The 24,812-nt window shown below is 33.7% G+C and overlaps 1 protein-coding gene across 1 annotated transcript in view; it reads right to left on the bottom strand.

The window, feature by feature from the left end:
• The window catches only part of LOC105218371 (proto-oncogene tyrosine-protein kinase receptor Ret), a 45,692-nt gene that overhangs the window by 7,338 nt on the left and 13,542 nt on the right, over positions 1-24,812 (bottom strand). Inside the window, exon 3 of the mRNA XM_054227304.1 lies at positions 1,779-2,557. Coding sequence (XP_054083279.1) covers positions 1,779-2,557 — 779 coding nt within the window. The remainder of the gene's footprint in view (positions 1-1,778; positions 2,558-24,812) is intronic.

Genomic DNA, 24,812 nt, shown 5'->3' on the forward strand with positions numbered 1-24,812 from the left:
GATGTCAGCCTTTACTCTTACGAGGACATCAACCAGCTGGGCAGAGGCACCTTCCCAATTAAGGGTCCGGACATTCCAGGTGCATGCCCTTAAATCATAGTCCTTTATACGTTTGCCGTGGTCGTCATCAAAAGGGGGGTTTCTCATCCGAGGCCTGTGTTTCTTATTCACTGGTTATTCGTTTTTATGTGGTGGGTCCCAAGCCCTACGCACAACCGCATAAGCGGGATTCGCCTTCTCACTTTAGCTCGCTTCCAGACGGATGTCTGTTGGCTACCCAGAGGATACTTGGTCTAAGACCGGAAGTTGTGAGCTGCTTGAGCCACATGTAAAAGAATCGTTCCTGGCCACTCCCAAGTGAATGGCAGTCAGAAACTTTCCTCACTTACGTGAACTTCTACATATGACTCCATCCTCCACTTCTACATATGACTCCATCCTCCTCCATCCTCAGAATTATTCGACATAACGGAAATTTCGAATAACATTTTTAACCGTTAGCTATTTCCATTGCTTTCTTTGGACTCTAGCATCAGTTTTTAATACAAATATGTACCAAGGTATTGAGGTTAATCATACCGAAACTGCCACGGTTAACTTTTAACCCGATTCTGAACTCTTTTGGAAAGTCTTTCAGAGGAATTGGAGAATCTTTAACGTTGTCACAACAACAATAGTTATTGAGGACTAAATATTTACCACCAAATTTGGTTTATTTTACAAAACCGCAATGGACTTAGACTTCTCTTTGAACTGGAAGAAAAAAACTAGACAGATTTTCTGAAATAAAAGTCTGACGGGGTTCTGTTTTCATATCTTTAATCCTGCGTAGTCAGAAATCAGAGGATGGAGTCATATGTAGAAGTTCACGTAAGTGAGGAAAGTTTCTGACTGTCATTCACTTGGAAGTGGCCAGGAACGATTCTTTTACATGTGGCTCAAGCAGCTCACGATTTCCGGTCTTAGACCAAGTATCCTCTGGGTAGCCAACAGACATCCGTTTGGAGGCGACCTAAAGTGAGAAGGCGAAACCCGCTTATGCGGTTGTGCGTAGGGTTTGGGACCCACCACATAAAAAGACCCCCCATTGAAAAGGAAGAAACAGCCTCGGATGTATAACCGCGTAAGCGGTGTCTACGCCAGTCAAGAAGGCAGAAATCAGAAACTGATTTCTTTATGTTCGTATCAAACTTTAATCCCACTAATGAAACCAAAATAAAATCAATGCTGACTGACTAGTATGTAACGGAATGTAATATTTGCTTTAAAGCAAGAATTAATGCAGGAAATGACTGGCAATTCACAAATTAAGTTTGCTCCACCCCCACCACCAAAACCGGCAGACAGTTTAGACAAATGAAAGAAGGCGCGTTACAAGGAAGACAACCGACCAACCAAGCCAGACGAACGGCAGACGGTCATAATGAATGCGTGCATAGACGCCGTCGCCCGACAAGACGAATACCGGTTGCGTGATGCGAATTAGTTTGCCACAAAAAAGTTTGCCGGTATCATGCAATAAAAGCCAAATAAGAGCGGTGGAAAATGCACGAAAGACGTTAGACCAACTGGCAGACGAAAACAAGTAGCAAAAGTAATAATACCAACAGCCAAAAATAATAAAATAAAAAAAACCATTTTATGACCAAACCAACTTGAGCATTGTGTGATAAGCCGCAACAAACAAGCAAAAACAATCGATAAGTTTTCGTCAAACTCCAACGCCCCACTTACCACCCATTGCTTAATAAACTGTGCGTAAATTACCCCAAACTCACCTGTTTGAAATGTGGATTATCCAGCACGAAATTGTAGTCGTCCTCATTTTGTAACTCCGGTCCGTTGTCATTGCGATCCAGCAGTGCCACATGTAGCGTCTTATTGAATGCGACCGTTTTTGCTTCGCTCATTTTAATCGTACAGTCGACAGTGACCGCTAAATTCGCCACCTCCGTGGTGTTGAAGTACTCATAATCCAACGGTACTTTAGTGTAGATTTCATTATTTTTTAATGTAAAATATTTGCCACCACTCGCCAGCGCATATTTCACATCCATTGTGGGGCAGAGATAGCGTGTAGCACGCGGATTCAAAGTGCCCACACGCAACGGTTCGAATGCACTCAACTGCTCGGCATCCTTAGCGGCGGCATTGGCATCTTCCACTATCGTATACTGTGCTGCAGCCCAAAAGCAGACATTCTCCAAATTCGCACAATACTCAGCTTCCGCTTGTGGCGTCACCTCCAATGTCATTTGTGGTATTTTACCCAACGCCTTGTGCGCCTTCCTTGGTATGGCGGTTAAGATAATTTTCGTCTTCTTTTGTGTGGTTTGATAGTCGTTCTTCATGAAGACCTCTCCAGTGCTGCCGTTCACATGCAGCAATTCATTATTCTCCAAAGTGTAGAGATATTCTGTAGTTTCGTCATTATGTCCCTTCCCTAAGTGCAATATTTGAAAGCGTCCAATTGGTATTTTGGAAAATATGCTCTGTGACTTTTCATTAAATGGCAGATTTAGTTTCACCGCCGACATGGGGAAGTAGACAGCAGGGTCTGGAAGTGGAATGAAGTTATGTTACTAATAAATTTGTTTAGATAATGTATAAATGTGTCTTTAACATCTAACATATGGTATTATCTCGAACAATTTTGTACTAATCTGCTTAAGGCTATACTAACTGCGAGCTTCTTAGTAGATTTCTCTTTAATCAATTCTACTTAACTGTAAGGAATCGCGATTTTATATGGCCAAGAACTATCAACTCGACAGTATTCAAGGAAAATATTTGGGTCATTTTTGAGGTCACTACAACAGCAGTAATTTTGTTAAAGTTGAATCGCCATGAACACGGAAATAAAACGAATTTCAATAAGAGCGCTACTTTTTTTTAAATAAAACCAAAACGGTTTGGGATATCAATGAAATTCTTTATTCCTGAGAAAGTAAATTCGATGCTATTATGTTTGGAATTCGATATCTTTTGCATGACCACCACGGGCAGAAGTCCAGACGCTGGAAATAGTCTACCGGCGTCAAATCGCAAGACCGAGGCGGCCAATTAACTGGGTCTTTTCGTGAGATAACAAGTTCACCAAACTTAGTTTTCAATAAATTGACTGTGACATTCGCTGCGTGGCTTGTGGTGCCGTCCGGTTGGAACCACATATTGTCCAAGTCCATAACATCCAATTCAGGCCAAAAATATTCGGTTAACATTGAGTGGTAGCGATTCCCATTCACATTAAGGTGCCGGTCTTGATCATCACAGAATAAGTACGGTCCAATGACACCGCAGGCCCATAAACCGCACCAAACCGTAATTTTTTCGGGATGCAATGGTGACTCAAGGAGTACGTGTGGATTGCTGCCTGAGCAATAACGCATATTTTGCTTATTGACGAAGCTATTCAGCCAGAAATAAGCCTCATTGCTACGTAGGACGTAACGCTCTTAAAGTTTAGGCCACTGACTCCGAATTTCGGTAGTAAATATTAATAATTTCGACTTGTTGTTGGATCGTATATCTATATCGGTCTCCTTCTCTTCCTATTGGTCTACTTTTGTAGTGTTTCTTCCATGAAAACCCTTCCCCAAATAGTTTACGGTTATACTCTTGAGACGATAGTTCTTGTATTGTTAGAAAATATGGCTTTGTCAGTTGAGAGGATCTTATTGCTCTCTTTTTCACTACTTTATATGGGGGTTATCAAAATTAGTATGTTAATAAATGATTATATGCTATCTAAAAAGTTGCTGGCAACAATTTTCATTTGATCGATCTGGTCATCAACCTCATAACATTCGGTTACTAATTTCTTCTTCACTATCAACCTTATCGTATTCATAGCGACAATCTAAACAATTTTCGATTTCATTCTTTCATATATCATAATACATATACTATACAGATATTCTGAACTCTTCAAACTAAATGCATTCGTTGTGTCAACAACAATACCAAAGAAAACTCAAATGAAATCCTTAAGATAAACAATCAAATATTTTATGCTGACGAAGAAGGAAAGGCAGTTGAAGTGTAGTACAAGTGGCTCTTCGCAAAATGGACAAATTGATTGATGAAGTTTCGAAATCTTTAAAAATAACAGTTAGTCAAATAAAATGAATGTGTCGAAATCAACATTACTTGGTATGAGCATGGTAACTGATATCGCATCAATCATTTTAAGGTTATGTTTCTCTCGTATATATTTGATATTGTTGTTGTTGTTGTAGCAGCAAATCATTACCCAAAAATTTATTTTATTTACGCTACCGAGATGATAGTCCTTAACCGGTTCTAAATTTAATTTCCTTTAGGTTACTGAAACTGTACTAGCGGTGGAATGGCACATTTAACATTCTTAATAACCGGCCATCATACCATATTAAAATTTTAACATGAAATTTAACAAGAGCGCAGTAGTATGTACTAAATTAAAAAAAAAAACTTCATTATACATTAGTCTGCCCATTTCGTTGCAAAGAAATCTTCAGAGACTAAATTATAAAGTACAATTGCTGGGCTATTTAATTATGAATTCCAACGCTCACTTATTAAGCATAGAATATTTGCTTGGTATTTGTAATGAAAAACTTTGTAATGCACACTTTCACATATTCCCTGTTAGAAAATATAAAGTCTACTTACAGGCGCTCAGCCCTACGCAAGTGTGTGTGAAAGCATTTAACTTTATACCCAGTAAACTATAGTAGCAGTATTTGTTGAAAAAGCAACTAAAAAAGTTTTATTGAACATTTTTTCAATGTCTTATACGACATGAGACATGATGTGAAAATCCTTTTTTATGGTCTTTTTCAAAATATTGGTAATATGAGATCTGTTAAAAAATAACGGGAATTTTTAGTTTTGAGTTTTTTGTTAAATATATTGATTTCTTCGACTAAATTACTATTTTTCAAAATATTGGTAATATGAGATCTGTTAAAAAAATAACGGGAATTTTTAATTTTGAGTTTTTTTGTTAAATAGATTGATTTCTTCTAACGGGTATTTTTATACTCTCGCAACAAAGTTGCTAGAGAGTATTATAGTTTTGTTCACATAACGGTTGTTTGTAACGCCCAAAACTAAACGAGTTAGATATAGGGCTATATATACCAAAGTGATCAGAGTGCAGAGTGGGGTTCAAATCCGAATGTCTGTCCGCCCGTCTGTGCAAGCTGCAACTTGAGTAAAAATTAAGATATCTTGATGAAACTTGGCACATTTATTTCTTGGCACCATAGGAAGGTTGCTTTCGAAAAAAAATCGGACCACTGCCACGCCCACAAAATGGCGAAAACCGAAAACACATAAAGTGCCATAACTAAGCCATAAATAAAGCTATGGAAATAAAATTTGGTATGAAGGATCACACTATGAAGGGGCATATTTGGATGTAATTTTTTTTGGGGAGGTGGGCGTGGCCCACTTACTAAAAGTGGGTTAACTCACTAACGAAAAACGTCAGAAACACTAAATTTCACATAAGAAATGGCAGATGGAAGCTGCACTCAGATTTTTTTTACAAAATGGAAAATGGGCGTCGCCCACTTATGGGTCAAAAACCATCGGCCCTATTCCCGTTGTCGTTGTCGTTTTAATAGTCGTTTCTAAGTCGTCGTCGTTCTTATCGTCGTCGTTCTTATCGTCGTTTCGTTCCTAAATTGGTATTCTTGAAGTATATCGTAACGCCTAAGAAAAATTATCGAAATTTGTCTACATATTTTATATAGTATACTTTAAGGCGCTCTTTTCCCATATAAAAAATTATTTTTTATGTGACATCTGCGTCCTCCAATCTTTCTTCTAAAATATGTTATACTTCCAGCGTCTCATGCTCCTTGCTTCTGGCTAATCCGACTACTCTACCGAGTGGTCCAGCCAAAGGAGGTTTGGGTATCTGTTTATTAACTCCTCGTCTTGTTGGAGTACTATTTTTTTCTTCGTTTTGAATTTTAAGACCTTTCGTATCTTAAATATATTCTTAGATATAAAAATGCTATTTCATTAATGCCAACAATTTCCGACGCGAGATGGCGGTGGAATGGATTTAGTTTTTTTTTTTTAGAAAAAAAATATCCTTCCAAAAAATCGAAATTTAAAGGATTTATCCGTTTTCTAAAGTCCTTGGCATACGCAGGATATTTTTCCATTTCAGAAATTCAATTTTCAAACTGTTTCCGATTTGGAATTTTCATCTTCACTTTAAATATTCCTTCAAACAACCGCGTCGTTTCTATGTCGCTCACAATTATAGCAACGACAAAAAACGACTGTTTCTATGTCGTTGCTGTAGTCGTTTCAAATTGGGGAATCTCAATTTATTTTCGATATATGTCGTTAACGCCAACAGGAATGCCAAATAGGAGTTCTTAAGTCCTTTTAAAACGATAACGACAACGGGAATAGGGGCGCATACCTCAGGAACTACTCGACCGATTTCAATGAAACTTGGTTTGTAATATTTTCCATACATCCCGATGATATGTTGTGAAAATAGGCCAAATCGCTTCACAACCACGCCTACTTCCTACATACCAGAACTTTGAAGACAATCTGAATCGTTCTTCTTCTTAACTGGCGTAGAAACCGCTACGCGGTTATAGCCGAGTCCACAACAGTGCGCCACGCATCTCTCCTTTTGGCGGTTTGGCGCCAATTGGTAATACCAAGTGAAGACAGGTCCTTCTCCACCTGGTCCTTCCACCGGAGTGGAGGTCTCCCTCTTCCTCGGCTTCCACCAGCGGGTACTGCATCGAAAACTTTCAGAGCTGGGGCACTTTCATCCATTCGAACAACATGACCCAGCCAGCGTGAATCGTTTACTTTACAATATATAAAGTAAGCACTAGTGAAGATATCGGTGCAGAACTTTGCACAAATACTACGTTTATAGTGTGGCAGCCCCATTCTAAAAATCACCGAAATCGAACCATAGGTTGTCAAGGCCCCATATATCGAACATGAGGACCTCGGTACTTCTAGCCTAATATTAGGGTTTCCAACTTTCAATGGACTTTATACAATATATATGACGAATATGTGGGTCAAATTGTGTATTATATAATATAAATAAAGTTAAATAAATAAATTGCGAGAGTATAAAATGTTCAGTTACACTCGAACTTAGCCCTTCCTTACTTGTTAGTTTTGAGTTTTTTTTTATAAAAATTTTGATTTCTTCGACTGAATTACTATTTTTCAAAATATCGGTTATGAGATATTTTCAAAAAAAAAAATATATAGTATCATTAATAATACTTTTTCTCAAAATATCGATTATATGTGATATGTTAAAAAAATAACGGGAATTTTTAATTTTGAGTTATATTTCTTTTTAAATATTGCTTTCTTCGACTAAATTACTGTTTTCGCCGTTAATAATCAGCCCTATTGTAAACTTCAGGTGAATAAAGCATTCCCATGAATTTTTATTTCCACACGAAAGAAAATTTCGTATCATGAATTTCGTGTGAATTAAAACATAAATTCGATATTCTGTCACAAATATTTTTGTTTTGGTTTTTTGATGATTCGTATTGGGGCTAAATATGAAGATTCCGTTTATAAAGCCAATTACGAGACTGTTGTAAAGCATAAATTATCATTCCATATGGAAGTGTTGATATGTTTCCACCTCATCTTCTTCCAGGCAACTTCTGCAGCTAGCGCCTGGTTCCAATTTTTATAGGGACAATAACCCCTTCAACTAAGAAAAAAATATTACTGAGGACAAAGAGCTTCCAAGATTTCGAGAACTCGTAAAATGTCGAGATTTTCCTTGGGTCAGAAGGATCTTGATACTGACTAGCGTTTGTGCAGCTCAGTTGAAGCCCAATTGTTCAGTAGAAAATCACAATAGGATAGGTAGTGCTCCTACTTGTTTCCATTCTCCTGTCGATAAGACTGACATGTGTAGTCCTAAAATTTCCTGAATTGTCATTAATCTAAAGGACGCTACACTTCGAAGCAGTAGATTTGCTGCTACCTTTAAGGCAGCCCCTTGCACTTTAAAAACGCTAAAATAGTCTTGAAGACTTTTGAAGCGCCCTCCACCGCACGAGGATCATACCGAATAATAATTTCACTATGGTTTCATATATCCAAAGAACTAGCATACGACATTTCCAATGAAAAAACTAATAAATTTTTGTTTTTCGTATCATGTATTTCACATGGGGAAAATCTCACATCTTCGGAAATTTTCCCTTATTGTAAATGTAATTTTGTTCATGTGAAACAGCAAAATTTGTTCACAAAATAAATTGTTGGGAACAAGTATCAATATTAACAATTTAATTAATTTTAAAAACTTTTTTAATATGAACTAAGATCTACGTATATTAAGTAGTTCTTTGGCTATATGAACCCAAAGTTAAATTAATATTCAGCGGGATTCTTTTGTGGTGGATGCTTCAAAATGCTTCACGATTATTTTAGTGTTTTTAAAGCGCAACTGGCTGCTATCAAAATAGCACTGGATTTAATATCCTAGGTAATAAGGTAAGGCTAATGACCTTTCAAGGCTAGGCACGTAAGTCTAACCACAGTAGAAAGCGAATAAATACGAGCACCAACTACGCCCTTGTGATCTACTGTCTACTGGACAGTTGGGCTTCAACTGAGCTGGATAAAAGCTGGTCAGTCACAAGATCCTTCTGGCCCAAGGCAAATCGTAAGATGTCTAGGGCGCCCTCTTCGCCCTCAGTAATACTTCTGGTACTTAATGGGTCATTGACCCATTAAAAACTTTATCCTGTCGAATAAGCGAATTTAGAAGTAAAAAAAATATGCAGATTTGTAGTAGGTTCACTGCATTTTTTCGAGCCTTAATATCTATTAGGTTTTTTTTTCTGACTTTCTAAAGAGATATCCTTATAGACTAAGTGTATTCCTCCTCTTGTTGGAAACAGCCATTAACAAAACACAGTTGAAGTTTTTAGTAGAAAATCCTGATATAGTAAACAGCTTTTACATAGAAAATAAGGAGAAAGTGCATGCATTTTGGATTAGTAATATGATTCCCTGGATATCATGGGGCCAATGTACGTCCGTTCAAGTTATTTTATTAAATTATCTCTTTAAATATATATATTTTTCCGTGGTGGGGATGTAAGTCGGGCCAGCACTGAAAATTTTTAGGTGGAAAATTTATGCTTTTGTGCTAAAACAGTCGCGTAATTGGCTTTATGAACGGAATCTTCATTGATTGTTCCAATACGAGTAATCAAAAAATCAAAACAAAATTATTTGTGACACAATGCCGAAATTCGAATGTAAATTTTAATTCACACGAAATTCATGATACGAAATTTTCTTTCGTGTGGAAATAAAAATTCTTCATACAAAAAACAGAAATGTGTGAGTTTTTTCATTCGGAATATCGTTTCACATGAAGTTTACAATAAGGGTGAATATAATTTTTCAATTCCTGTTATTTTTTGAACACACCACGTATTTTTTAAAATTTCTTCATAAGTGGCTGAGTGACATTTTCATTAAATTTTTTATAATGAGTGATTTTTTTGTAATCCCGCAAGTTTTGGTTTACTGGGTACATATTATTCGTAGCTGCAGCAATTGTCCCGACTGGCGTTAAGCGCATTCCTCTAAACGGCGACACTGTGACGACAGCTTTGTTTTACTATATGACACACGCATACGTACTATCTATAGACACATGTATATACATATTTACATATAAATATGTAGATATTTAAAGATAAATACAAATATGACTATGAATGTGTTTACAATCGTTAGTAATATCACACCCTCCATAATAATAAAAATGGTAACAAACACACACAAACATACAACCATATTAAGCGCATGTGCTTAAAATATAGCATACTTATGTGCGCGCTCATATAATATTTATCAGCGAGTTATGTTGCTGCCAATTCAACTGGGGGCTTCACCGGCACGCTCCTTACTGGACATATTTGTATTTTATGCTTGGCAAAATTATAATACCAGCATGTGAAGTACATACATATGTATGCCATAAAAAAACGTTATATTTACCTTCAAACACACATACATACATTCATATTTACGTACATATATGTATGTATATTTTATTAATATTTCATTTACGCTGCGAATGTTTGCATAATTTGATGGTTGAGTGAAAAACAATGCGCATCAGACATTAGGCTTTGGGAAAGCGTTTATATACGACATTTTGTTGTTGTTGTAATGCAGTTAACGATGTATTCACATACTTATATGTATGTATAGGTTTTGTGATTCCCCCAACTCTACTGCCCTTGCCACTTAATAATCGCTCCCCATTCGCAACAATGCATTCATATCACTCATACTCTTGCGCGCTCATTATTGCACTCACAATTTAATTAAACCTATTTATTAAACTAATAAATAATATTGATTACAACAAAGCGTAAAAACTAATGTAAATATACTATATATGTACTATATATGTTTATATGAATCAAGTATTTAGATAAAAATATGGTAAAAAATCAATATCGCATGATAAATATAGAAAGCGATTAGCATACGTATAACTTACTTACATAGTAAGTATGTCAAATACGAATAAACGAGGTGTGTTCAAAAAATAACGGGAATTTTAAAATTTCACATTTTCAAAAAGTCCAATTGTCAAAAAAAAAGTATGTGTTATAAATGGCTATTCCAAAAATCGAATTTGAGAAGTATGTATTCTGGTGACTATTTTGAATGCGACAATATTAATTTTTTTTTTCAAAAATTCAAAATTCCCGTAATTTTTTGAACACACCTCATATATATTTATGTATTTGTATATTATATTATATATCTTCGTATTTATCAAATAACAATAGATATTCGCAATAAAATCTCAGACGTCAGTGAGTTGCTAAAATACACACACACACATTCCATTCTTTTGCCAAACTGTTTTGCTAAAAACAGAAAGAGTTCACATGCCGAACCACACACAGTTCTTTATATATTATTATTTACCTCAAAACTAACTGTCATAAATTGCAGTATTTACGTCATTTCATACTTTATCACATAAACAAACTGTAAGGCGATTATGCTGCATGACTTCCAATAAAACATATGGGAAAAGAAGTGTAGAGGAAAAGCGATAAACAATCTATAAATATGACATTTATGTTTGAAAAAGCAGGGATAAATAAATACATCTACACTGAAGTGAGAGATTAACATGGTATTTGTCTCACTATTTCACAAAATTGATCTACTAGAAGGGATATTGCAATATTTAATCTTATAGAAATCAATATTTATCAGTCAAAACTTTTACACTACTTGCTCTCTAAATTTTTGAGCAAAAATGCCTAACTGAAAGGCCAGATTTATAAACTTTCACTCATCTAACCTTACATTGTGCATTGATAAAAATCATCTTTATATTCGAGTTTTTATTATTTATTTTACAAATGAGTTAGTCTTCAAGGACTTATAAATAGACTTCGAGAACAATTCGTAGTAATATTTAGATTAACAAGTAGAATTCGGTTGCAACCGATCATTATATAGTCTAGCAATTTATTTATTTAATTTTATTATGAGAACACACAATTTGACCCACATATACGGATTAAAGTCCAATAGAAAACAAAAATCATTATATAGTACTTGGAAAATTCCTGGACACTGTTAGAAGGAACATATTTCCTTTGAATTTCTTTAGAATATCTGAGAGATTTACCCATATTTTCAATAAAAAACTAACCCAAACTTCGAGGTCCTCATGTTCGATAGTTGGCACTTTGAAAAATTATAGTCCGATTTCAATGATTTAATGCGGGATATGCCACACTAGAAACAAAGTATTCACGCATAGTTTTTTCTGATATTCACCGATGCTTAACTTATTCATTGTAAAGTGAACGAATCTTCAGAATTGTGGTATATGGAAAGTAGGCGTGGTTGTGATTCGATTTCGCCTATTTTAAAATTATAGTAGAATTGGGTTGCCAAGAAGAATGGTTCGAATCGACTTTCGTTAAAAACGGTCGAGCAGTTTCTGGGATATGGTCTTTCACCCATTAGTGGACGTGGACGGATTTAAATTTTTTTATAGACATTTGAATGCAGCCGTCCTTTCATCCATCTCTACAATGAAATTTAAGGTTTCTGGTATTTTTCCTTGCTGAATTAAAGCATTTTTAGTAGTTTTCAACATAACCTTTGTATGGGGAAGTAGGCATGGTTATAATCCGATTTCCTCCATCATACAGAGTTTGGTTGATATAGCTTTAGTAGTTTACACAATGCATATGTTGAAAAAACTTAGTAGGGGCTTTTTCCGAAAAATAACATCCGAATTTACCCTTTCCTAGTGTCAATACTAACATTATGGCTTGTTAAGTCTAATAAGCATCTATAACTCATCCAACCTTGCTAAAGGCAATTTTGAACCAAAACTCATTCGAGCCTCTTTTAGTCACATACTTCAACTTTAACATTTGTGTCGACTGGAATGTAGACCTCTACTCAGTTTGGAGAATTCGAAATATGTATATAACTTTGGGAGAGATTTTTGTCTCTTATCTTTAGGTTTACATTGTCTTACTTCCTTATTGTATTCTCAGTCTTTAAATATGGTCGATAGAAATAAGATCGAGAGAGATTTTAACAGTTTTGTATATTAGCTTGATTTACGATTTTTTTATGTCCGTGGATGACACGATTAATAAGTCTTAATAGAGTAACAAATCTTTTCCGTAAATAAGCCCTGTTAAGATTCATATAGATTTCATATAGATGAAATGAGCAATATTTCAATATTTTCAATATTTCTTATGTAACGGTATTTTCAAAAAATTCTGAAATATAACTTTACCCGCAGATATTTTCATTATGCCAAAATTATGTAAATTAGTGGAAGTGATCTTATAGACTTTTCGCACTGGAGCTAATTGATCAATTAAACGACTTATTGATCGATTAAAGCACTGATTTAGATCGATTCACCATACAAAATAAAAATCTAATTTTTCTACATACATTTTTAATCGAATTATAATCGAGTTTAATATTCATTGCAACCTGCGACAAAAAAGGAATATGTAATTGCAAATCTGTATGCGAGTTGGTAGATGCGGCTGGATATAAACAATAAAATGACAATCAGCTGATGAAACTTACCAACTTCTTATGAAAAGCAAAAACAAAAAAAAGCTGATCGATTATCGAGTAGCCGGCAGTGCGAAGGGCAAAAATTGGTTTCTCAATTGAAATTTTAATTGATCAATTAATTTGGCTGTGTAGGAAGGCTATTAGTTTTATTAATCAGTCATTAATAATATTTCTTTGTTCCATGGCAACCCTAATAAAAATTCCTCTTCAAAAGCAAACAAAATATTAATAAGTTCACCGTGAAATACGTCTATGAAAAAATTAAATATAATTTTTTAATGTTAATATGCCACAATGATTTTGACTGAGTGTCTAAAAATTCAAACATTTCAAATAGTTTTCCATAAAACCAATAAATCATAAAAGAAATTACTTGACAATCAACATAGAATTCAACTTGAAATTTCTCTGACATTTTCATATACTCCAAAACAACAACAAGTTGTATAAATCACTCAACACAAAACCACTTTCGTTTATTACTTTAAAATAAAATAAATAAATTATACGTACGACAGCAATGACAGCCATTTATCATGCTAAACGTTTTCACTGTCCTTTAACGCGTATACACACAACGCTCGGACGCATAGTGCTTCCGCTTGCCAAAAAATATAAAATAAATAAACAAAAACTTGAGTACAAATGTTTAAACACAACAACATTTTTCAGAGAGAGAGAAAGAGAGGTACTGAAATGGTCGGAAATGAAAAATATCAAAAAATAAATATTTGTATCGGAAAAGTAACAACAACAAAAAAAATATTTTTAAATATATAAGCAATAAACATTTAAGCATTTATTGCAACGGATGTACAATCTACTAGTACAAACAAACCAACATGTGTGTGCGCTGCAAGCGTCACTTTGATCGCATTGACGCACCGGGTGGTATGAGTGACATTTCCAAAGTGAGCGGATTTTCCAAAGTTTCATATTTTCATTTTTGTTTTCGCACAGCAACACCTACATACATATGTTTATATGTACAATGCATGTATCAGGCAGTGATTCAACAGTTGCTGTATCCAAAATTTGTCTGCCGCATATATTGCACATACACACACATACACAGAAATATACGCAATATGAATGCCACGAGACGTCTTTACGTTTTTATTGCTTTTTCGCTCCTCTTTCGCTTACAACTTTTTTGGCAGCAGCACAGTTTTTGGCAGACAACTGAAAAGGAAAACAATCTAACGCACAACAACAACAAAAAATACAATTTAATCGTTTCGAAATAAAAATGAAAATAAAATCCTTCAGTGTAGCGACGTGAAAGTTTTCTTTCTTTTTTTATTAAATCGCGTCTGCAGATCTGTGACAGTGAAAACTTTCAACGTAATCCCAAAATGAGTCATCAGCAATGCTGAGTAAATGCTGATTTTTTAGTTGTTGTATAAATGTAAGGCATTTCAGTAAATTGTGAAATTCGCAAGGTGGTTAGGTGAGGTCAGCAGGATTGCAATTTGCATTTTTATTAAATTCTATTTGTTATGATTTTTATTATCTTTGTTGGATTTTTTTTTGTATTAAATTGTATTTTTATTGAATAGATTTTTGGCATTCAAGAGATCAAAGGCAAAAAAAATACGTTTCATTTTATAGTTTTTGTTCTCCTGTATAATTTTCCCTGGAAATGTTCAATAAAAAGCTTGTAATTCGCTATCATCACACACAAATCAATTTCTTCGCATTCAATTAGTACTTTCTCATGTCATTAAGTGTTTCAATTAGACGCTTAAAGGCACATGAACACACCCATTTGTTGTTGTTTGCGCATCCTTTAATTAGTGTTTAACAACTGTTTGCTTACGCTGTGTTGACAGTTATGTCATTCTAACTATTAAAACTGTCATTAGTGTGTATAAAAGCAACAAATTAGTTTTCACCTAACAAGTTCAGGTGCAATGTGCAAATTATATTTACATATATATGCATGCATTTAATATGTGTTACTTAATTAAAAATGTATTGGAGTAAGGTGGTTTTTACTGCGTAGTTTACGAGGTGTGTTCAAAAAATAACGGGAATTGTAAAATTTTAAATTTTCCAAAAGTTAATAGAACTGTAAAGATTCTTAATTTAACAAGCATGCGAAAAATCGCTGAAAGAGCTAAAGGCTACCCCAAAAAATCGAGTTTGAGAAGAGTTTCGAGGATTGGAAGAAGTACTGGCATTTACGGGTGCTCAAACGAGGTGTGTTCAAAAAATAACGGGAATTGTAAATTTACTATTTCCAAAAATAAAAACAAGCATACGAAAAATCGCTGAAAGAGCTAAAGGCTATCCCAAAAATAGAGTTTGAGAGGTGTTTCCACGCTTGGAAGATGCGCTGGCATAAATTTAAAATAACGAATAGGTACTATTTTAAAGGCGGACAACATTAATGACAAGTGAATAAATGTTTTATTCAAAGAACGAAAATTACCGTTATTTTTAGAACAAACCTAGTGTGGAATTTGGAGTTAATGAGTAAATGAGTAATATTAGATATAATTTTGCGTAAAAGGATTTACAATTAAGTCAAAATATTTGTGAAATTTCATATTTAATACCCTTACTTAATTATTTTTTTATAATTATGTTCGTATTGTCTCGAATTTCATGTTCTTTTGGTCAGGAAAAGTAAACAAAACTTAGATTTCTTCCTTTAGGTTTAATGTGAGCTCTGTAGACTAGTGATTTCAGGTTTTTAAGTGCCATTTAGTTCACATAACGATCGCGTCTAACTGTTAAAAAGATTCTTTGATTTGGCTGATTATATGGTATCTCACGAATAGCTTAAAAATTTTCATAGAATCGGTTCTCCATTCCATGAAGTCATAGTTGGTCAAATTGCAGTTCCGAACTGAGATTTAGAGCATACTTATATATCGTCTATAATATCTGCAGCTCACTTTCAGTATTTGAAATGCATTGGCTTTAAAAGAAATAATTGTGAAATATCTAATGCCGTCATTTGTGAGATAACTCTATGGACTCTTTGGTCAGTCTTCAGTTTTATCCTCAACAAATGCAGTTTTCGAACTAGTTTTTAATCCCAAAAATAGTTCCGTTCCCAAAGAGTTGGGAACATATATTTTGAATTTATGCCAGATTATAATATTTATACCAGTCACTTGTTATTTCGATATATTTATAAGGTCTGGTGAATCGAGTCCTTATAAATACATCGAAATAATTTTTAAAGATATTTTATCATCTTCCATCTTCATTGCCACACATTTTCTACTGGCTGTACATATAATATTTCTACCTATACATATATAGGATATGATATAAGGGATATACTGTTTATTTATATACATGTATATGTGTTTATTCACCGCTTTTAATATCAATTAGTCAGTCACAACCTGCCATTAGGTCATTTAGCTTGCGCATAGTGGTTAGTGAGTTGTTCATTAACTATCTTGTGGCCTAATTAAAAGCGTTCTAACGGTATTATTATTGGGCAAAATAATTGTTTGTAAACAGTGCAGACTATTTCGTGTATTTAGTATCAATTTACATTTTAATTGAATTAAAATTAAATTTTTCAATAAACAATCGACTGTTTGTATGTAAATATACTCAATACTACAATGTACACAGCAATATAAAGATCTTTGCTGCTGTGCAAAGAATTTTTATTACAATTTGGCATACACAACAGAGTTTAATACAATGTATTCATGAATAGATGTATGTATATGTATATTTCAATGAGTGTTTGTGCTAAAAAAAATTATCGCAGCTCTGCATTTTTCTTTCCGCTTTTTAATGTGCTATAAAAATTTTTAAAATTCATATTTGATATTTTTGCACAATTTTTGCTCAACAACAATGCCAAATATTCCAATTTCGTACAATTTTAATGAACTTTCTGATTTAGTGGCACGCTTCAATGTGGCATGTTGGTCGCACTTTCTATATTAATTTTTCAATACGCAAACAATTCGAATTTTATTATAAACACAGACAACATTGAAGATCAAAGGCTGGTTTGACTGCGAAATTTTTTAAATTTTAGAATTCAATTGTTTTTTTTTTCTGCCGTCATATGTGGTTGATTTGCGTTGGTGGGCTTTTTAAAAATAGCATTGGTGGCAGTTAAATTTAACGTAAGTTTATAATTTATATTTATAAAATCAAACGGCGCCCTTGCAAACGGAATCTTAGTGTAGAACACACCCCTTTCCATTCATACGATATACTTTGTTGTTGCTAATTAGCTATTTTGTTCACACTCATACAAATGTACATGATTGATTTATATATAAAGTATCAATTAGTTTTGATAGATAAGCGCAGGTTCAATATTTACGACCTCTCAGCTCTTTTTTAGGTTATTTCAAAGCAACTGATTGAATAGGTGTCATAACGAATTTGGTTAGTTATAGTGGAAATATTTACATACAGGTGCCGTTGTTTACAAGATATACACAAGTATATGATATATGTATATAGTAAAATTCGACCTCTTTTTGGTAACATTTTTAATAAAATACATATTTATTAATTATTGTGAGGTTAGGTTTGAGTGGTTCAACGTAATGGTATACCGTAATACCCCAAACAATAAAAAAAGTCACTCATCATTCGAAATCACTTTTTCACCAATATCCAAATTGTGCGAAACGACCTACATCGGCATTTTTTGATCATCAGAAAGTCCATTTTTCAAGAATTACACCACAAGTGGTTCGAAACATCCCAAAGATCCCTCAAACCCCGAGAATTTCATAGTTTGCTTATATTTCTTCGCCTAATTCATTTAATTTCCAGCTGTATAGTTGAAATATGTTGACAATAGGAAAATAAAGCATCTATCTACATAAAAGATTTTTCAGTAGGGACGCTACAAAAGTAAACCGATGGAGACAACAAACGCCTCATATTTTTCTCTTTTTAAATTTCTTTTCGGTAAGGTTTGCCATTTCATCAATGAAAGATATACGATCCAACAATTAGTCGAAATTATTAATATTTACGAAATTCGGAATCAGTGTCCTCAACTTTAAGAGCGCTACGTCCAATTTATGATCGGCTCATTAGTTCCCATAGGACGACGCCACAAGTTTGGTGAACGTGTTATCTCACGAAATCATCCAGTCAATCGACCGCCTCGAACTTGCGATTTGACGTCGTTAGACTATTTCCTGTGGTGCTACGTCAAGTATATGGTCTATTCCAACAAGCCAGCGACGATTGATAAACTTCGTACGAATATCGAACGTGAAATTGCAGCAGTATCGGCCGATTTATACTTGAAAACCTTCGAAAATTGGGTTCAGCGACTGGACTTATGGAAGCGTTGGCCATACATAAAGGCATCGAACGAAATATAATAAGAACTTCCTCCTTTAGAACAGTGCATTTTGGATATGCCTAGGTTTACAAATTCAAACCTCCATCATTATACTCGATAATAAAACTCAGATGTTCTCGAACGCAAGAAAATGTTTACAACCTTAAATTTGATTAAATTAATTCGAGGTCAAATTCCACTATTTTTTTTCAAAAAATAACCTAAAAAAAATTAAGCAGAGTTCTTACGAGTTTTTGAGTTATAGAGTGCTCTGAATAGGTACTAAATTCTCCAATATCTGAATCCGTTAAGGATACAACTATCATTTAGTGCGTGTTGACTCCATAACATACCAAACGCACTTTGTTGGTCCTTTGCAGAGCAGAACTAAATAAAAGCTCTTACAAAAATCATGGTACCTTGATCATTATTAACTTCATGTGTCGCTTGCAGCGCCATCTATTTATTGAAAGCAATATATCGAAGATCGCCTTATTGCGGATGTCATAAATTCGGCTCATCTATCAAAACTCGAAATGTGATTTTATATAAATACTGAAAGTAATGTCTGCTTATACTCTGAACAACAATTAAACCAAGTCTTTTATTTCTGTTATATGAAACCTTCTATTCGACGGTTCTTGTTTTTTCGGTATATAGGTCCAAGATGATCACCACATATGGGAGATTGATTACGATTAAACACCTGGGAATGCTGTCACATTAGTTCTTTGCATACCGGAAAATTTCATCGATTGATTACGAAATGTTATGCATATTCAAAAATATCATAATTCTTACAGAACTCTCTCTTCCAATTTTGAATTTCATTTCTCAGACACCTAAGAGCACAATTCGTTCTGAATAATTTTCCTTGCGATGTTTTATGATCCATAACAGTAAAAAGTGTATGTAGTGCTCAATTGCTCATAATTTTCCAATCTTAAATGTTATCTCTAATAAATTACCTTTGATGTTGTTGTCTGCTTTCGAAAGAGGTTCATTAATCATACGTAACTTGTAGAGTCCATTGCTATAGACGAGTACTATAAATTTTGTTGCACAAAAGCTAATTGCATTGTTTGATTTAAAGCTACACACTTGGCACAAATCATTTGTTGGCCTTAGATCTCTTTCTTTCACTCTATCTCTTTCTCTGTGCAGCTATCTATATGTAGGTGTGTATATATACATGTTTGTATGTATGAAATGCAATGCTTTCTTCTTCTACTCGGCATTATTTGCATTTCAATTATGCAACGCCTAACATATTTGTTATTGTAGCCGTTTAACCAATTGTAAGCAATTATTACATAATAAAGTGATAAACATAAAATTCCCACAAGTCAGACACATACAACAACAACAATGTGCAACCACAAGTCCTACGGAGTACTAACTAAAATCAACAACTCCATTTAAACACCGTTAGACAGGAAAGTCAAAGCATATCCGTTGGGCGGGTGGTAAAGACCAACATAGACTACTACTACTTACTGCCTAGGCAAATAGGCAAAAGGTGAAAGAGTGAAGGATAATCAAAGGACAATGTTGCTGTGCTTACTGCCGTGCATATAAATATGTCTGTGTGTGTGTGGGTTGCAATGTCGACGCGTCGTCAATATATTGCAGACAAGGAAGCGACAACATTGGCGCTGATTGTTGCTATCAATGCACACACACCACACGCCGCACAGCTTAATAAATTTACAAATAAATGGGTATGTGTGATTGTATGACTTTGCTTGTGTCAATCGAATGTGTTTTATTTTCGTTTTTCTTGTATTTTTTACATATTTCTGATTTTGCTGCAATGTAAACAAAGGTCGTAAGTGTTGGACGTCTGCAGTGTGCGTCACTTGCGGCAAATGTCAAGCGAATAATAATAATTGAATTTCGTTAAGAACAAATATAGAGACTACTTTATGAGCGTCGTTTAAAAATAAGAAGAAGCTTGTAAATGTAAGTGTACATATGTACATTGTATGCATAAGAGACATCATAAATATTTTTCACACTTAAATTATTTCGTTCAGCTCTTTGACCATACAACTTTGCCGCCAATCATTTTTTATTGGTTTGATTTTGTGTCTTCTTCTTATCTCTGCTATTGATTGTTGGTCTAAGAACTCATTATCGATCTCTCGTTCGAGTATTACCCTTTTAGAAGATCTGCGTCGAGTCTAAGTTGCAAAAGAACGCTGTTGCTCTGTTATTTTCCTCTTAGATTATTCATTCTATCCTCTATCTGATTATTCATTAAGAGGGTCACCCCTTGTGATGGGCTAAAAAAAATTTTTTTTTAATCATAAATTGCTTTCTTAATATGTCTAGAATACGGTAGTAAAGTGATTTTTTGAAATTTGTTTGAAAGATACAGCAGTTAGAAGAAGGAGCTGTTCAAATCGCTCAGTTAACAACTGGAAACTGTAAACGAGTTTTTCTCAAGCCTGTGTTTCTCAAACTTTCCTGCATCGTAACTCAAAAACGGCTTGAACGAATAAATTGAAATTTGTTGGGTATACTTAGCACATCTAAACGCATGGAACGCTTTATTACTATTTAAAAATTCCAAAAACTATGATAATTTAAAAATTAACAAAAACCTAAAAAATACGCAAAATTGTCTTTTTTTCAAATATCTAACAAAAGTACATATTTTGATATATTCACTTAATGTAGTGCGTTCCATGCATTTAGGCCTATAGATTATAGTCAGCTAACTTTTTTTGTTTCCGATAAGCCAATCAGCCCTAATTGTGGAGAAATGCGAGCCCATTTTTTCTCATGTTTGACATAATATTTTTAGCTGAAAATTTATATTTATATTGTCGAAATATATGTTAATAAAAGATAATAAACTTAAGTTTCTATCTATTTACTGGTCGTAGAAAAAAAATTCTAAAATATCAGTAAAACATCACAATATTTATATTCAGTAATATTTATATAAAATACGATTTTACTAATTCGCGACTAATATTTACCATCCATTTTATATCTTTAAAAAAGTTATCTTAAAAATTGGATCATTAGCGCAAACGGAGCGACATTATCAATAACACTAAAGAAACACACGCCCGTTCCTTATGGGTATTTTCAGCGTTTCTAACACTCTTTACGCGTACTGGACAATTTCCCTATTCATAAAATTATAATTTATAATATAAAGCTAAACTCTGTAACGTCTCTTGATCCATATACTGAGTGTGAACAAACTTTATGATCATCGAGTTAGATATACGAGGTGTGTTCAAAAACTAACAGGAATTTTTGGTTTTTTTCGCTTCTTACAATCGTCGAAACACTTCTCAAACTCGATTTTTGGAATGGCCTTTAGCTCTTTCAGCCATTTCTCGTATGCTTGTAAAACAAAGGCCCTTTAAGATTGTCTTTAATTTGGGAAATAAGGCAAAATTACATAGAGGCATGCCTGGGGAATATGTAGGCTGGGGCAGCGTTACAGGATTGTTTTTGGAAGGAAGTGTGATCTTTTAAGGGGTTATATACAGTTAGACGGCCGGAAAAAAGTGAATTTTCCAGAATTTTTTCTGAGAAAACTTTTTAATTTATTGATCCTAAAATTTATACACATATTATGGTATCTTTTAACTGTATTTTAAGACTTAGTACTAGTAAAATATTTATTTGAAAAAGAGCTACAGCTGATCTCCAGGAGCTCCTCTCAAAAAAGACGTTTTGCGGTGACCACTATATCTCGGAACTGAATCATATGAAATTAAAAAACCAAACAGATTTCGTTAAAATAATGTTAAATTTAGTAATTAATCGAAGGAATAAGCAATATAAAATTTTTTGACAAAATGGCGGTTTCTCAAAAAAAAAATCGATTCTTCACCAAAATTGCGGCCTTAAATTGTTTATAAAAAAAAAATATTTATAGGAGAGAAAAAATCTTCGATTAATTACTAAAAAATATATTTAAGAAGGTCGTGTTAAAATTTGAGACTAATCGGTCTAGCCGTTTTCGAGTAATGTTGGTCACCGACTTTGAAAACACCATTTTGAGAAAAACGCGTTTAAAGTTTGGACCTTGTACTTCCGAGCACTCTGAAACGCCTTTTCAAATTTGATTGTAACTTTGAAAATATTCACCGGAACGATATGAAATTTTCTATGTGTATTCTTAAATATATGTTCATTAAGAAAATGAAATAAAAAAAAATCGATTTTTTGAAAATTCTAACTGTATATAACCCCTTAAGAAACGAAAATCGCCAAGCTGATAAAAACACGTCTTAAACGTAACGGTTGCTACAGGCAACATTAGCAATGAATACAGCTGACAACTGAAATATCTTATTTCAGGGGCATGTATATCAATATACTATATATAGTATAAACGTAAAAAAGGTATACAATTGAACTCTCCAAGCCAGTGAAATATTAAATTTTCCATTTCCCATCATTTTTTGAACATATCACGTTTATGGTATATCAATAGAATTAGGTTTCGACTTTTTATTATAATTATGACGAATCGTCTATCATCGATAACAGTGATGGAACAGATTTTTCATACTCATTTATATGCATTTATAATTATAATTAGATACATACATATGTACGTATATGGTAAATAAATAAAATAATTGATTTAAATGCTATCTTCATATTTCGGGGTAAATAGTATAAAAAGCGACTTGCATTTTCATACTAAAATATATGTATATATATGTATGAATCTATTAGTGTATGTATGTATGTAGAAGCATAACAACATTATCTTATCACGTATGAAAGAGCATTGATATTAGCACTAAGGATTAGTTGGGAAAACGCAAATGCAGTTGATTGCTCCCAAAGTAAATACATTAAGCATTACTATAGCGCGCTTGCACACCCGCATACACAAACACACCTGCAAGGCGCGTGCACACAAATATAGCCACAAACGGAAATTCGCAGAGTCATATATAACTGTATGTGTGTGTGTGTGTGTTGAAAATAAATAGGTAAACATGCTGCCAATTAATCGTCGTGGTAATCACCACTCTGGCAAACGCCTCCACTATCGCCAAATAAATAATGACGAATGAATTAAATTTGCAGCTGTTTGCATTTTTTTTTTCTATATATTACTTTGTTGTTGTTGTTTTGCTTTTGTGTTTTTATATTCGCAATTTTTTTTTGTCGATCGCATATCCACCATTGCATTTTTAATTAATTTCTTTATATTCTTTGTTCTTCAACGTAAATCGGCAAAGACCTTTAATTGTAGTCTGAAAAAAAATTACTAAAAACAAAAAATTTAAACGGCAGACGGCAGAGACTGAGGTGCCCATAAACTTGCTTGTGTACATATGTATGTATGTTCTACACACACATGGCAAAATTAAATTGATTGCCAATTTGTTTTTGTAATTCAAAAATCAATCAATTGCTTTGTTTGCTATTATGTCAGGTCAAAAGGTTAACATGACTTTTGGTGCGCGTTGTTGTGGACTGACAAAAATTTTTTTAAATTTACCTATATATTTCGTTTATTTTTTTTTTTTTTTGTATTTAATTTAAAGACAGATGAATTAAATGAACTGTGGGAAAAAAGTAATATATATTTTTTTTGAAATTATTATTTAATTTAAACTTTCAACTGAACTAATGGAGATAATATTGCGTCCGATAGAAATTATTCTTTTAAATAGCTATTTAGTATCCGAAAACCAGAAAAATTTTATATGTTTTGGAGCTATCCAGCTCCTAGAATCAGGATATGGTCGATGGAGATTATGGTCCCTACATGAAAATCGGCATGATACCACAACCAAAGTTTCTTTCGAGCTCTATTCCGAAGATCAAGCTTAATTTTTCATGTCATAACAATTAAGGCATGTTTCTCTAGCAACATATTATGTTTTGACCAACTAATATCATTATATCGAATGTAATTTTTTGATAGGAATGTAAACCGTTGCTTAATATTAGTGAACGAAGCCTGAAGTCTCAACTCTTCACCAAATTTTTAGCTTTTAATGATAATTTTATTGAGCACATCAATTGTTTTATAATATTGTGGCTTTACCTTTTACCCTTTTTATGATTTTGGTACTTTAACAAGACTTAGTCTACTAATAAGTCGAGAACTCGAGTCAGAATTAGAGTCCATATAAGAATAAGTGTTGAAATCGCCTAATATTTGAAGTATTATGACCATCTTAGTTCTCTCAGCAATACCAATGAATCTAAAAACGAAAATTCCTATTATTTTTTTAACACACCGCTTATATAACTGTGTAAACTGAAAAGGGAACAAATCAATCTGAAATCCTATAGCTTCTAAAATTATAATTAGAGTATCATAGTCATCAATATTTTATTCCAAGTAACGATCTCATCTCGAAGAAGATATGGCAATCATAGT

Source organism: Zeugodacus cucurbitae, chromosome 3 (genome assembly GCF_028554725.1).
Source record: "Zeugodacus cucurbitae isolate PBARC_wt_2022May chromosome 3, idZeuCucr1.2, whole genome shotgun sequence".
NCBI classification, from domain to species: domain Eukaryota; kingdom Metazoa; phylum Arthropoda; class Insecta; order Diptera; family Tephritidae; genus Zeugodacus; species Zeugodacus cucurbitae.